Source organism: Physeter macrocephalus, chromosome 14, assembly GCF_002837175.3.
Source record: "Physeter macrocephalus isolate SW-GA chromosome 14, ASM283717v5, whole genome shotgun sequence".
NCBI lineage: Eukaryota > Metazoa > Chordata > Mammalia > Artiodactyla > Physeteridae > Physeter > Physeter macrocephalus.
Genome location: NC_041227.1, coordinates 131,481,226 through 131,497,609, shown reverse-complemented (window position 1 = coordinate 131,497,609; position 16,384 = coordinate 131,481,226). Strand labels below are relative to the sequence as shown.

At 41.7% G+C, this 16,384-nt stretch overlaps 1 protein-coding gene across 2 annotated transcripts in view; it reads left to right on the top strand.

Moving 5' to 3' along the window:
• The window catches only part of GNA13 (G protein subunit alpha 13), a 41,256-nt gene that overhangs the window by 1,852 nt on the left and 23,020 nt on the right, over positions 1-16,384 (top strand). Inside the window, exons 2-3 of one of the 2 annotated variants that reach the window (XM_007103919.4) lie at positions 387-609; positions 1,326-1,552. In XM_007103919.4, the coding sequence (XP_007103981.1) occupies positions 1,328-1,552 (225 nt within the window). In that variant the 5' untranslated portion in view covers positions 387-609; positions 1,326-1,327. The remainder of the gene's footprint in view (positions 1-386; positions 610-1,325; positions 1,553-16,384) is intronic. The other variant, XM_024130074.3, reaches the window with a different exon arrangement.

The window sequence follows — 16,384 nt, the reverse complement described above, 5'->3', positions numbered from 1 at the left end:
CCAGCCGCTCCGCGGCATGTGGGATCCTCCCGGACCGGGGCGCGAACCCGCGTCCCCTGCATCGGCAGGCGGACTCTCAACCACTGCGCCACCAGGGAAGCCCCTTTAAGTCTCTCTTTGGTGTCACTTTTTTTCTCCCGGGATTGAGTAGAGGAAAACTGCTTGGGGCGGGGGGTGGGGGGGTGGGGGGGGTAAGGACGGGGGAAGGGCACTAGGCCAGGAGCTCACAGACCCCAGCCAGCTCTAGTACCTCTGAAGTTAAGCTGTAAAAAGTGGTTGTATTTATCCTGTCTTCAAATTTAGAACCAAACTAATTAAGGTCTCTTTCAAGGCCGAAGACTGCCTAGCCAGTCCTTAACCGAAGGTACCTTTGTATCCCCATGCAGCTGAACGATGCAGCTGAAAGGAAGGGATTCTGTCAATGAATAGAGCCAGCATGTTAACTGATAGTCAGCCAGGTAAACACCTGGTCCTTCATGTGCACGGGCTCCTACGTGTGACCGACTTCGAGCATGATGATGAGACGCAGTCACTAGCCGTCTGCGTTTTTTGAGTTGTTGGCGTGATCAGAAAAGTGCCAGCAAAACGGTTTTTCAGTTCTCCAAACAGGTGACCTAATAGTCCTGTGATTGTTGAGAGGGTCTAAAGGTAACAGCTTTGTGTCAGAAATAATGTGTTTGATTTAGTCTCCGTGAGTGGAAATCTCAGCTTCTCCATCTTTTTTTGCAGTTGGTCTTCCTCCTTCTAGGGAGGTCTGACTCCATTCTCTGCCTTACACTGATCTGAAGCTTGAGATGGGAGAAGTTTCTGAGCTTTGAATGTGTTCCTGGAAGACTCAGGGTTAAGCAGGGTGCTCAGGGACCAGGCAGATCACAGGGTGATAAGTTTGGTTCTTGACGTCTCATAAATAAATGTCTCTTTGAGAGACTCATAAAATCTTGCTTGCAGATCTTTCTTCAGAGCCTGGACATCAGGCTATGCAGCATAATTTCTTTTTCCTTTGCTCGTTTTGGTTCTCTTGTGACTGCCTTCTACCCAGGAGTTATTTAATAAATTAGAACATGTTAAAATCCTTTCGGAGGAGCACTTGTGTTAATTGTGTTTGCTTTTCAAGGCTCTAATTTTATGACTGTGAACAACTGTTCGTTTTTTTTTTTACACTCTGAGAAGTTACTCCTGTTTGTCTTGGTGTTGGTCTCCAGTTTTGGAGGCACCAGGCCTGGAGTACTTAAGAAGTTTAAGGAAATAATACTAGAATCAAATCTCTGAGAATATCTAATGACTCCCATCACACTTTTTTTTTTTTTTTTTTTTTTTAAACAAAGGTATGAGGGTGCTGGTAGATGCTCGAGAGAAGCTTCACATTCCTTGGGGGGATAACTCAAACCACCTCAATGGAGACAAGCTGATGGCATTTGATACGCGGACCCCCTTGACGGCCCAGGGAATCGTGGAAACTCGAGTTTTTTTACAGTATCTTCCTGCTATAAGAGCATTATGGGCAGACAGTGGTATACAGAATGCCTATGACCGGCGTCGAGAATTTCAATTGGTAAGAGATTTGGTTTTTTTTAATGTTGTGATTTTAATGGCATTTATTAACATCTGATTCTAACACACCTTTTTCACTGACTTCCACAATTTAATGTATCTATCCAGAATTTTAGCCTCGGAAACTTGGATTGATCTATAGATGAGCTTTTTAAACTGAGCATGATAAAAGTAAGGTAAACCCCATAGGTTTGGTGAAGTTGTTATAATTAGTTGGTCATTTTTCCTTTTTGAAAGTAAGATCATAATGATTTTCTCAGCTACTTTCAAATTATTAATTTTTTTCTCCTTTTAGAAGTAATCTCCCAATTCCAGCAACAATATTGATCTTTCTAAAAAACTGACCTTTTACTCTTGGGTTAAGAGTTCAGTAACCTGATGGTTCAAATGTGCTCTTTATCTTTAGTCTTTAGAGGTATTTGTTTCATGATTCAGATTAATTTAATCTATAAAGAGGTTAAAATCCTTAATAACGTTTAACAGTCATGCTTATTGTATATTTGCATGCTGTGTTTTTTTTAGGCTTCTAAGCACATTTTACAAAATGTTCCTTCTTAAAAAACAAAAATAATTTGTTGTTTTTTTATACCTCTGTTTCACACGGGAAGCACCTAGAATTCATTTTACATTTATTTTATCTACTTTATCTTAAACGAGACTCCCGTTAAGACTTTGTAGCTATTACACAACATTGACGAGAGAGTGGAAAGGGGTCTGATCTAGGTTATAGATACAAAAATAATGATTGAAATAGATTTTTTTAATCAAGTGTTTTGTGATTTAATTGTGAATGCTTTGATTGTATTCGGGGTTTTATTTGTCAAAGACCGGAAAGATCCCAGGAATGATAGCCCTCTAGACTGTATGCAATTTGGAGGGAGTTCAGATCTGAAGTGTTTTACTGTAATGTGATCAAAATAAAGTGACAGTTAGAAGTAAAACTGCTTAGAAAGTTGTTTGATGATGTCACTGGCATTAAAGCAATTCACATTTCTGGGTGTGGCTGCAAAATGATGTGCAGTCAGCAGTCCTTGCTGTTACAGTTTGAACTCAGCAGCAGTCTTGGCAATTAAAAGTTCTAGAAAAGTGTTCACGTTGGCTCTTGATAAAACTGAGACCTGAATCTTTACTTTCTCTGAATTATGGCCCTGGTGTGTGACATACAGCCTAGCACTTGATTATGTATTGTCTGGTATAGTTTTCTCTTCTTTGGTGTGTGTATCTTGTCTGTTAATTTATCCATTAATGAGAGGCAAGGGCAATCGCACATAATTGTTAAAATTGAGTAGCTGGCAGCATTATATGTTGAAAATTATGAATTAACTTGACAAGTGACCTCCATCCAGTTCTCAGACTTGGGGTTAATTTTCGTCTTCCACACACCCCTTCTCATCTCCCTTTACCCTCCCTCCTGTTTTTAAGTGCTGCTTATTCTCTTCTAAATTCATTTTCTCAACAAACCACACTTTTCACTCTGAATTTTCTCAGGATGTTATTCATCCTTCCCGGTCAGGGGAAAAGCATCCATCTGTAATAGCACACACTACATATTGATTCAGTGACTAGACAAACGGCTGTACTGTAAAGTTCTCTGTGGGAAGGTTCCATAAGTCCATTTAATTGAAGTTGGACCTCACCGACACTTACTGAATTGGAACGTTCACACCGTACAGTCTCACGGTCATGGTTGTTGAGAAGGCACTCCTGAGGGCTTATTCGCCATTAAGAACGAATGGGTAAAACCACTCAGGTTGAGGGCCTGCAGGCTCTTGGCTTGAGCCGGCTGATGCTTTCAGAGCAGAGGAGTCCTCACAGACAAGAAGAGATGAGTTCCAGAAATACTTCTTTTCTGATGAAAAGTAGAGACACCGGGAAAGAGGAGCAGGGAGAGATCTAGTTTCAACTCCTGGAGGACAGGGATTTTTTTCCCATGTGTCCCCTCGGCATTGTTAGTGGTATACCTGGCCCAGGTAGTAGGTGCTCAGTGAGCACGCTGGATCAGTGGCTCTCAGATTTCGGATGCTCCGTGGTGCTTGGCATGCTGTTGACCCTGGGAAGGCACTTTGCCTACTTCAACTTTTCCTCGGAGTCCTCTTTGGTTCCTTCTCCCGCCCCCACACACAAAGCCCTGAGTCCTGTCTTTTCTGCCCCGAAAAGTCTCTTGCATCAGTCCCTCCTTTCCACCCTTCCATGTCCTGGTACCTCCTGCTTGGACTCCGAGGTGATCTTGTCCAAACACAGCCAGGTCTGCTCAGAAAGCTCTGCTTGTTCTCCACAGCTTCTGGGACAGAGTGCAACCTCTCGGTGTGAGTCCGGACTCTAACGGGCTTGCCTAGGATTCCCCTGTCCTTAGACCACATCACGTACCCTGTGGCCTCTCTGATCCCCCGTGCCCGGGCTTCTGCATCCGTGGCCGTCTGCACGGGGTCCCCCGTGCCCGGGCTCTCCAGGCCCCGTGAATCTGGTTGCTGGGTCTCCCCCTGCACTTAGAACAGCGCCAGCCGGATTGTAATGTGACTGCATGTGGCCCATGGGCCCTTGCAGCAGATTCAGCTGGAATCATTGCTTAACCAGAACAGAACGGTTTCCTCAGCTCCCTTCCTTGCCTGGGAGCCTGGGAGGAGCCCCGTGGTCTGTATCTGTGGCAGGCCGTAGGCCGTGGGGTGGGTTTGCTCCGGGGCCACCGTGCCACCGGGCCTGACCTCTCTTGCGGGGAGCCTTCCCTGGTCCTCCCGCTGGACGGGGATGACTTTCCTTAGCCTGCCTGCCTGCCTGCCTGCCTGCCGACCCCCATCTGGTGCCTCACCTGGTGTTCCAGCTCTTTGGTTTGTGTTTGCTTCTCCCTCTAAAGTAGAATCTCCTTTGGTCTGCCTTTTTTTGGTCTTTTTTCTCTCTCATTAGCATAGGGCCTGACACATTTTATTTCCTCATTTTTTTTTAGGCGATCTGAATTATAATAGTCTAGAAAAAAAGAAACAGTCCTCATTTTTTTCCTGGGAAACATGAGTGTTTCTGTATGCTAGTTTGTTAATTTTCCAGGAGATGGGAAGTTCTTGTATTACAGAATCAATTTTTCTTTTTTGTTGTGTTTAACAATGTAGTATATTCTTGAGTCTTGGATAGAAAAAGTCATCGGGGAAATGAGAGGAGTTAGCAGATAAAATAAGAAGAATTAGACTTTTTGGTTTCAGCTAACCCTTGATTATTAAATTTATTAATGCAAATTTAAATGCAAAAAAACGGGGGCAGTTTTTAAGCCTCCCTACGGCTTTTTTGCTTAAGATGAATGACCGCCCTTTAATCAGTTTTGGGGATGAGGGTAGGGTAGTGATACCACAGCTTCGGTTTTTAGTTTTTAGCAGGCCGTTCGTTTGCTAGTAATAACTTTGGGTGCAAACATGAACGTTTTCTTTCCCTAGTTCCCAAAGGCAAACATTTCCTTTTCTGGTCAGTCTCATTGTGGGTAAGCTAAATAGCTTACTGTGGAAAAAGGAAAGTCTAAAGATTCAAGTTGTTGTTACAGCTTATGGTGCCTTTCTCGTTCGTATAAGCTAGCACACTGAGGACGGTATATCCTAAGAAGTGGTCTCTTCTAGGTCTCAATTAAATGTTTGTAATGCTCTGCCTTGGCTGTACATTCACCATAGCCTGCCACTGTACCGAGGAGATACCCTCTCTTTAGAAAAACTCACGTGACTGTAACTAGGGAATTTGCTAACTTAGAGGACTAAAGAGGGCTGGGAGGCGATGCAACTGGGGACGTGTAGCAGGAGTCACTGCCAGTTAGATCGTTCTGGACTGTGTAACACAGTTACTTATTCAGGAGTGTAAGCAGAACGCATAGACCTGGCTACACAGGACAAGAAGGTGTGTGACCCTGGGAGGAGGGCTGCTGTAACACCTTCAGCGTTAATACGACTTCCTGTGATGACCAGGCTTTTCTTTGCGATTCCTGTGACTGCAACCATTTTCTTTGTTATCGCGGTACCTTGGGTCGGACTTAATTTTTCTTACTCAAGTAGTACAGTTTGTGCTTTTCAGGATAGTTACACTTCCCCAAGCTGATGAGCTAGTTTTTTCATTAAGACGGCGCTTCCCTCAGTCTGTGTAACAAAGTAACTATTCAGCCTCATGCAGTGGCCTGTAAAAAGGAGCTGAGTGCTCAGTAAAATAGGAAATTCCCTTTGGGCTGAGAGATTTATTTCTTTGTTTGCACTGCAGTATGGATTTGAAATACTGTGGAGGTAGAGGCATTTGTTTGTTCTTTAACACTAGATAGGATTTGCTTTAAAGGGTGAATTACTACTTTCAGTTGTAAACTATTTTCAGTTTTCTGTTGGAGAAGGGTTTTGTCCGTTTTCTTCATGAATAAAATCAAAGAAGGACTTTGACTTCAAGTTGCTAGAAACCTCCTGATTCTAGGCTTAGGGTGAAATATTTCAGCCTGTATAACAAGGATTATATGTTACATTAGGAATTACAGAGATTTTTAAATTTAGGTCTATAGAATTTGTTTTTGGTAAACTTCATCCAGTGTCAAAATGGCTATATGTTATCCAAGCCTTGGAAACCCAGAGCTGTACTACTGTTTACATTGAAAACAGAGAGGTTGTTTTGGCATGTGCTTATAGTTTTAATATAACTTTGTGAGCTTTTGTGTGTGTGTGCATGTGTGTAACACATATACATGCACACCTAAGTAGATCTCTTGATTTGTTATATCAAGTTGATGGGTTCATGTTTACATGATTTTATTTTTGGTAGAAACTTGACTAGCTGTGGGATATCCGAACTCTGGGTGCTGAAGAGGGATTGTAGAATACTGTGCTGCTTTTTATATTACCTTTTATTGCTCTTCTTTATTAGAGTGTGGACCTAACTCAGGAGAGAGACTTGTGAGCTTGCTTTTAAGAAAAGCATAATGGCCCAAGGACTTCGTGCGTTGCATAGTCCCTGTTCATCTTTCACAGATAAGCAGCTGCTCGACCAATTTGCCGTATCTTGTCATATTAGCCCAAAACAGGTGCCAGCTTCTTTCTCCAGAAAATTACTATAAGTGCTGATAATTAATTACATCACTTTTTAATACCTTATGTTTTACAAAAATTGCTTTGTACTTTTCAGAGTACATTAATTATTTTTACCACATACACTGTCATTTAATCCTTAAGTAAAAGAAAACAAACGGAATGTGGGCTGTTGTCCTCATTTCACAGATTAAAAAATTCAGAGGCAGGGAGGTTCCTTCGGCTCACAGAGGTAGTAAACGATGACAGGATAGACCCTGGAGCCTCAGCCTGCCGACTGCCCGTCCACAGAGCCCCATTTCGCAAGCCCTGCAGGGCTCTTTCCTCTTCTGGGCAACACCCTGCCCTGCACTGATAGTTAACTAGCGATAGTTAACTTAACACTAGTTGGGAGGTTCCTTCGGCTCACAGAGGTAGTAAACGATGACAGGATAGACCCTGGAGCCTCAGCCTGCCGACTGCCCGTCCACAGAGCCCCATTTCGCAAGCCCTGCAGGGCTCTTTCCTCTTCTGGGCAACACCCTGCCCTGCACTGATAGTTAACTAGCGATAGTTAACACTAGTTAAGTTCTAGCATGTTATTTTAAACATATGTAAGGTTTTCTTACAGATACATAGCACTGCACCGGTACGCACACAGTTGTTTTCAATATTCCAAACTTTCCATGGTATCCTTGTGCCATATTCCTTTTTTACTTTATGAACTTAGATTATAGTTACAATGCTAATGGTAATAATCTTAACTATAATGGTAAATTTACCAAGTTAGAGAGATACAGTTTATCCTAACCACCATACATTAGGGTGAAGGCTGTTTGAATGTTCACCTCCTTGAAAACTACCTACTAGTGACCCTCAACTGATGTTTCATCAGTGAACATGGTTTTTAACGTACCCTGAAACATAGAAGTTTAATGACAACCAGTTATCTGAAAAGCAGCCATATATTTTTTGTAGGAAAGTGACATTTTGAAACGGGCACGTATCTGGTATACAGTTGCCCAGATTTGTTCTTGGTTTGGAGGAGATATCAGAGCACTCTTATTGTTATTTTTATGAATTCCTTTGCAGTGTTTCTCATGTAGTTGTCACATATTTCATTCTGCTTTTGAGCATTCCAGATTGTAGTTTGTTGCAAGTTTTTGTTCCAGTTAGGAAGTACCTATTTCTGGAAATTAGCAGTGATTTTTATTTCCTTTTTTGAAAGTTTTTTTTTTGTTTGTTTTCTAGCTGTATGATACAATTCACTTCAGTCTTTGTTGTGAACATTTTTTTTTTTTTTTTTTTTTTTACGAGATGCCTTTTTTTAAGAGATTTTGTTACATCCACATTAGCAGAGCATTATTAGAATGAGCTGATACGGATCAAGGAAATAGTTTTGTTTTGAAAACTGGACTTTAGTGGCCTTGGCTACATTTACCAGTCTCTTTCAGCGATGGTAGTTGTTTATCTTAATCTTTCAAATTTAATCTCTCTTCCTTTGGCAAAATGAATTTAAAAGATTTTTAAATCACTGCAGTGGGTGAACTTTTTCATACACAACTAGTCTACAATAGAAGCAGAATACTTTAGTAGAATTACCCTTCTCTGATTTACTTTGGTTTTTGGTCTAAGTCATAAGACTTGTATACTTGGTTTTGCTACATGGAACTTTACTTTGTATCTTCCAGACAAATTAGAAAATAACCATGTTCAAATCTGTTCATTTATTTTCCATATTGTAAAATATTATTACAAATGGTTTTAACGTGGGGACCTTAAAATGTGGTGTGGTTTTCTGCTGTGCTGTGCGATCAAGTGGAACTAGGTGGCCAGACAGAACTCGTGCTGGTCCTGCCTCTCACTGTGTGAGACTGAGCGATTCCCCCGGGCTCTCTTTCTCTTTCTGCGACTGTGAACTAGGGATGATTCAACTACCGTTGTTAGTCGTTGCAGGGATTACATGAGGTAATCCGAGTAGAGCCTTTGACACAGTGCCCGACACACATTAATCGTTTTTTTATCGTTAGCCATTAACAGCCCTAGTATATGCCATATCCACCAGCCATAAGTAGTTTCCTAAGAGGTAGAGTGCTGTAAACTTTGATTTGATTAACTCTGTGAACTTGATTTCCCATATAAAAATCCTGAATTGTAAACAGTGCAGAATATGACTTACAGTCTCATTAGACCATTTGGCATCTGTAAGGAAGGCAGCACCAAAGAGAGGTTTGAGGTTTCCATTGCTGCATCAGTTCTTGTTTCCTTTCCAAAGTCACTGTGCTTTGTTTCCAGATCGAAAATTCATGATGTGGCTCTTCATTTCTTCATAGTACCTTTTTAACATTTTGTGAAAATGGGGATGATATGTTCTCAACTTTTAACATTAGAAACATTAACCCCAAGTATCCCACCCAGCGTGACGTCCATTTGAAAGTCTTCTCTCTACTTATTTTATACTGACTGTTTTTCTCGTGCATAAATTACCATACTGACCCAGATTAGCTAATTTTACCTTTACCTTTCACTATATTGACTGTATAGGTTCCATTTCCTTGACAAATATACAAACTTTTTAAAAATGTCGCTTAATCTGTCTTCCTGACAGCTATAGCAGTGTCAGTTCGGAAAGCCCTTTGCTTATGTATTTATTTTAAACAAAAAACATTTTATAAATGACAGGTCTATATCTTTTTTTTTTTTTTTTTTTTTTTTTTGGCGGTACGCGGGCCTCTCACCGCTGTGGCCTCTCCCGTCGCAGAGCACAGGCTCCGGACGACAATTCTAAGGAATCATGTAATAATGACAATTAAAATGCTTTGAAAATAAGGCAGTGTATAGATGCGTGGTGAAACTCATCAGTACTGATCTTTCCTATTTGCACTGTGAGATTTCTAGCCATCAGTACTGATCTTTCCTATTTGCACTGTGAGATTTCTAGCCATCAGTACTGATCTTTCCTATTTGCACTGTGAGATTTCTAGCCATCAGTACTGATCTTTCCTATTTGCACTGTGAGATTTCTAGCCATCAGTACTGATCTTTCCTATTTGCACTGTGAGATTTCTAGCCATCAGTACTGATCTTTCCTATTTGCACTGTGAGATTTCTAGCCATCAGTACTGATCTTTCCTATTTGCACTGTGAGATTTCTAGCCATCAGTACTGATCTTTCCTATTTGCACTGTGAGATTTCTAGCCATCAGTACTGATCTTTCCTATTTGCACTGTGAGATTTCTAGCCAGAAGTATTTAATTTGGAGAACGTGCTCCTGAGACGCTTCAGATGTGTGGTCTGAATTAGCCAAAGTTGTCTTCCTGCCAGCGGCGGCGTGAGGTCACCGCGGCGTGGGCGCAGGTGCTCTGTGACTCTCGCCAAACGTGCCGCTATCTGTCTTTCCCTCCCGCTGCTCGGCTGTTTCGGGCGCCCCTCCCCCTGCACACATGTATCCTCTTTCTCTTTTTGCCGTTTCCTGTGCCTGTGGCCTGGCAGAGGTGTTGTGAGGACTCACGTTGAGGAGGGTATTTGGGCTTCTTTTCCAACCTAAAAAATTCCTTATATTCATAAAATACTGAATCTTTTTTTAAGATTTCATGTTACTTTTTGTGAGATTTTAGAACTACTGACTATTTTGTTAAAAAAAAACCAAAAAAACCAACTGAAAACATTAGTCTGAAAGAATAATGGAGCAAAATAAACAAATTTCAATTTTGCACCCCTAAAGAAAACGAAATTTTCATTTTGCCATTTAAAAACAATGCTAGCCAGCAAACAAAACTCTTGTATTATCACCCCCGTCCGCCAAAATAACCCAGTGTCTTTGGGATCTTCCAACCAGTGCAGCTACATTTAGCCTGTTAATAGGACATTTCTCTTCTCCCTTCTAGAAGGGTTAAACAAGAAGTGCTGGGATAATGAGTACTGTCATGGGGGTGAGAGACTTTCGCTTTCCTTTTCAATATCCTGGTTACCATTTTTTGATCCCTGGGTAATCTTTTAAAAATTATTTTCCTGTTAAATAGAATGAACTTCCTCAATAGAAATTGTATAGAGAATCTGTCCTCTTATATCACGTGACTTGCATTTAGGCTTCACACTGTGTAGTGTGGTGGTTTCCATTTATTGATATTAAGTAAAAGGAAACCTCACAGAAGCCGCTGGCAGCGAGCAGTGGCCCTAGCTTCTCCAGGTCGCTAGCGAGTTGCTCACAAGGGATTTCCTGGCCACCTTGGCTCCGCGAGGCCTCACAGATGAGAGGCTGCACACACCTATACTTTAGACAGGTCAGCTTGTCTGCTATTCAGATGTCCGATGGTCTCATAAATTCATTTTTAGTGATTTTTTTAAACCTAAATAATTAAATGCTTCATATTCACAAAGCTGCAAATACCATATATCCTAGCTGAAATATTTTTAAAAGAGTAATGTGATTTAGCCTCGTGAGTTAAAATATCGCAGTACAAATGATTTCCCATTTTTAACTGGTACTGACTTGCCACATTTGCGGTAAAACTGCCTTTCTTTAGCTGCAGCTTCAAAACTGATGGGGACATTGAATCGTCATATAGATTGTATACATTCAACTCTAGGCTAGGGTAAGGAGAATTATACGTAACTTTTTTCTTGACTCTTTAAACTGTTATGATCAAATGCTGCAATCAATTTTAAGATGGCGTTACAATCTAGTAAGAAACCAAGGTTCCCATCTCTTGTATTTTGCACATTTGGCCTTAATGTAAGATAGCTTTCTTTTGAAAAAGGTGCCTTATTAAAAAAAAAATTCATTCTGTAGAACTTTATTCTTTTGATAGGAATATATATACATATCCATTTGATATTTTTACACGTAACTGTATTTTATACTGTGTGCAGGTATTAAGGTTTAGGGCATAACTTCAGAAGTATCCGTTTTTCAGCATGATAATCTGAATTCTTTTCTTCTCAGATGTGAAAACTGAAGAGCAAGTGTGAAAGAACAAGAAGGCCTTGGTTAGCACATTTCAGGAGACGTATTCCTCTTTCACAAGAGTTAAACCTTAGTGAAATCATGGTACCTGGTAGCTTCCAGCAGCTGTTCAGGGACATGTTACCGGCCACCTGTTAATGAGTCAGGTGCTTTTCTGCAGGCTGGGTACTCGCTAGCGAACCACATGAGAGTAATCTTTGTTCCCGTTGATCTTGGATGCAAACAAGTAAATGATGCCACCTGTGATAAATGCTCTGGAGGAGAAGAGGAGGAAGCAACGAGAGAGCCAGAGGGCGGTCAGGAGAGGTGACATTGAAGTTGAGACACCAGGGATGGGAAGGGTCGGCCAGGCCAGGAGCGGGGAGAGCTGGACGCGGGCGGAAGGAGCCCCGCGTGTGCAGGGCCTGCAGTGGCGCGTTCTCCCGGGGAGTTGTCCCTGTGTCCCGGGACCCTGGCAGTGGCTCCTGAGCGCGGGGGTCCGAGGGAAGGGAGGAGAGCCTTGGGGCTGTCCTGGGGGCCGAGCAGCCCCAGAGCTGGGGGGCTCCTGTAGAAGGAGTCCTCCTTGTCAGGTGGTCGCCGTGGAGATGCGTCAGGACACTTGGTAGGGGAGTCACGGGCTGCCTGCGATGGACTGACCGAGGGGAGGGAGAAGAGCAGGAGTGAAGAGTGACTTGGATTTCTGGTTTCACAGCCAGGTGGGCAGCGGTGCTTCTTGCTGAAATGAAAAGACCGTGTGAGAAGGAGATTTGAGGGGGAAGAGTGCGGCTTTAGTTTGGGTTTATTAGGTTTTGAGCTCTCTGAGACATACCGGGGGAATCGAGTAGACAGTTGGATATCTATGTCTGGAAGCTAGAACAGAGCTTTGGGCTAGAGGGAGAAATTTCAGAGCTGTTTGTATTCAGGTGATACTTAAAGTCTTTAGGATGCGTACGGTTACTCAGGGAAAGGGTGTAAAATAAATTAGGGCTCAGGAAAGAGTCTTAAGGAACCTTCAAACTGTTTGAGACTGTTCAGAGGAGGAGATGCTAGCGGAGATGGCCAGAAAGGTAGAAGACGTTCAGGAACGTGTAATGCCACGGGAGCCAGGAAAGGGTTTTAAAGAAGAATAAATGGTCAGGGGCGCCACGTGCCACCGAGAGGTCTCGTGAGGTGAAGACAGACATGTCCATTGATTCTGGACGACAGGAAGGTTACTGCTGACTGTGGCAGGTGATGTGAGGGAGAGGAGGTGAGGAAGTGGAGAAGGTTCCCTTGAAATCAAGCTGACTGTTCTCATTTCCCTTTTGCAGTACTTTCAACCCACCTGACGTACTAGGTTGGGTTTTTTCAAGCCTTTTTAAAGTTTAAGAGTATATTGTATTTATATTAACCAATTTCTTTGAATCTCACTCTCGGAAGAAGAGTTAATATCAGTTAACGATAGCGTTAATCTGTTAGGCCAGGCAAACACAAATACTGTTTACTTGAGACCATTGCTTATGCGGTGAGGGCAGTAACTTAGCAGTGATGCCACGTGGCGCTCGTTTGCTCCTTCCCTCCTTCAGCAAGCGTGTGTTGAGTATCTGCCCACGCCGTGTTCTGGGATGAGTAGGCCCTGGGACTCAGGAGCCGCCTGGCGGGCCTGCCTTCACGGAGGCTCTCGGTCCAGCGAGGAACGGATGAGTCACCCAGCGGTGGCTGCAAACGATAACAATAAACGGTGTCGAGTGCTGCATTTGTAGCCTCTCCTCCAAGAGTGTGCAGAATCAGCAAGTGTCTACTGACTGAGGCCTCGGAGGGCAGGTAGGCCAGTTCGCTTTGTTTTGTACGTAAAACCCAGGTCCGTCGAGGTTAAGGTCGTAGCTAGATTGCGTGTGAGAGTCCTGAGTACTGCTGTGCTTCCCTGTGTCCCTTAATAACACGCTTAACCCCGTAGTGACTTAGAAACAGGAATTGATACTCCGGCACGCGCTCTGAGCTGTTACCCACATACATCAACATGTAAAACATTCACAGGCTGCACGTCTGTCTTTGCTGTCTCACCTGATCGATCGGAGGTGAGGGCTGCCGTGCGGAGCTTCTCTGCCGCCGAGAGTTTGGGGTGATGGCTTGAATGTGAAATCCATCAAAGTCTGGGTCTTCCTGTCACCTGCTGTGTGATCTTAGGCATAGAACTGCTTGGTTAATGAACGCGGATTGTTGCGTAACGTTGGAGTTGTGGGGATTTCAGATGCATGGCGGCACGTCGGCCCAGAGCAGGGCTTTCCATCTGCTGTGCGTTCACAAGGACTTCTGGGTGTTAAAAAGCGCTTGTATGAGCCCCTCTATTTTGATAGCAGGGGAATTGAAACTATATTTGGGAAGTTATGTCTTATGTTGGAAAACTGCACATTCTTTTTTTTTTTTTTTTTTTTTAAACAATCGAGGTCATTTCTTTTAGAATTAGAGACATTTCTTTATATGCTGTTGGGATTGTGTATGATTGACCCTTTTCACAAAAGTTATTTTAACTGTGAGGAATTTTTCAGGGTTCAAAACTCTAAGCTTTTTAGTGTTATCATTATGTGAATACTGAAAAACAGGCAAGTTGTTTATGTTTTTTGACTTGAAATAGGCTCCAGAATCTAAATTAGCTTTTTTCTTAATTTAGATTTTAAAACATTTGTATGCCCATTGCAGAATATCATCTAGTTAGCCACCGTACCTCCACCCCAAGACATCTGTGTTTGACAATTGGGTGTATTTTCTTCCAGTATTTGAATACGGTATTGGCTGTTGAGGTAAACTTTTCTGTAGTTTCTGTACAGTTTTATATCCTGTTCATTTAATGTTGTGCCATTAGCATTTCTTGGAGGAGGTGATTTTTCTCAGAGGACTGGTAAGGCATTCTTCTAGAAATGGATGTGAGTTTTTGACTTATATGGAAAATTCTTTCATATATATGTATTTATGAGTAGTAGGGTGGTTAAATAGTAACGTGGCATAGATAATTCGGTAAATCGCACCATGTTGCTGCCGTAGTGAGAGCAGCATATCATATACCACGTCAGAGCTAGCCCGCCTCTGCGGTGTTCAGCTCCTTCCTCACACTTAAAGTGTGTATTTAATTTTTCAGGGAATAAGATTTTGTAAAGAAATGCTGGCTGCCACTCTGAAACCTGTATTTTAAAGAAGGGGCTGTAATTCTTATATAGGGTTTTGAAAATAATTGATACTTTAAGATAACAGAGTTGACCACCACATAAGTGTAAAAGACGTAAGCACCTATAAATGCTTATTAGACATATGGCCAAACTCTTTTTTCTGTCTCTTCAGGATGAAGCATTTTAATAAAATAAAGTCCTTCTTTTTTGTGACATCTGTAGTAGAATTATTAAACTGCATTTACCTTTTGTGTTATGTGTCAATTGGAATTTGGTGGGACTACAGGAGTACTCTTAGAAAACTAAGATCATTAGCTTTAAATCATTTTGGTGATAAGTCGAATTAGAAAACTTGATATAAAAAAGAATTTATTAATTTGTGAGCAGTGGCAAGAAAACGGCAGTTTACAAAATAAAGTGTTAACTTCTTCCCAAATTTCTTACTGCTAATGTTGTGCGCTAGCTTGTTTTTTATAGCTCATATGCAAGAAAAATCTGAAACTAACTGTTCAGAGGTATTCTTTCTGGAATTCTGCTTAGGCCATTATAAACTATCTTAGTTTGGAGAGGTATTTAATTTGAAAAATATTTTCAAATGTTTGGATGGTTTTTAACGTAACTGACTAATTTTGGCTCTTTCGGGAGTTTTGAGTGACGTACATAGAAAATGCCGGCAAGAAATTTGAAAGTGCATTCAGTTGGAGCCTACTTAATTTTGACCTATCTACAGAGCAAAAGAAAATGGCCTGTATTTCTTTGAATGTAAGTAAGTACTGTCTTTCTCCTTGTGAACCAAAGAACAGGCGTGAGTGGTAGTACTTATGCTTCAGTGATAAAGGTGACAGTGTCCCCTTATTAAACGTGTGCTGTGTGTCACTTCAGTACCTTACGATGTTTTTGTCCAGAGAAAGATGAATAGAGAAAGTCATTAAAAAAAAAAAAAGGTAGGTCATCTCAAAGATAAGAAATAGTAAAATGGGTCCTTTGTGAAGACCAGGCCAAACAAGAATGTTGGAAGGGCAGGTGAATGAAAGCAGAAGCGAAGCTGTTCATGGCGAGAGCCTTTGAGTGCCAGGAGGGGAGTTTCATGCCTACCCCGTGTGGAGCCGGCCAGCCTCTCCACTGTGTTTCATTTTGAAATAAAAACTAAGGAGGGAAAAAGACCCAGAACCCATCCAGTAAGAAGTATTACCTTCTGTCTTTATTACTGGCCACGTCCTTATTGAAATGAGGAGTCTGATTCATTAACCAGCTTCGACCTCAAATGTTTCCATTTTGTACCTTACTTATATTTGGCATTTAATTTTTGCTGTAAACCTTATATATAAGTAAATGCTAGATGGAAAGGCTTATATTACACAGAGTCTATTCATAGAATATTTAAAGCCTCCTTATTTAGATGTGGCTTCACCAGGATAGTCGCAGGGCCGAAATTACAAGTGTATACAAAATATGAATTATTGATTAAAAAACAACAACCACCGTACTTCTAGGTCACTTTTAAAGGCAAGTTAATTAGTTTCCTATTGAATAGATGTTCTCCAAATACATGCATAGTGAAGCCTGCCTAATGAATATTCAGAGAACATTTCTACCTGGCTTAGTTTTGGGATTATAAGACTGATGAAAAGTAAAGGCATGTTGTAGGTATACAAAAACCTTACTACAGCAATCAAGGCAGCACCATATGGCAGTTCAGTTCATAGTTGTAATCAGTTTAAAGAGTAAACAGAGATTT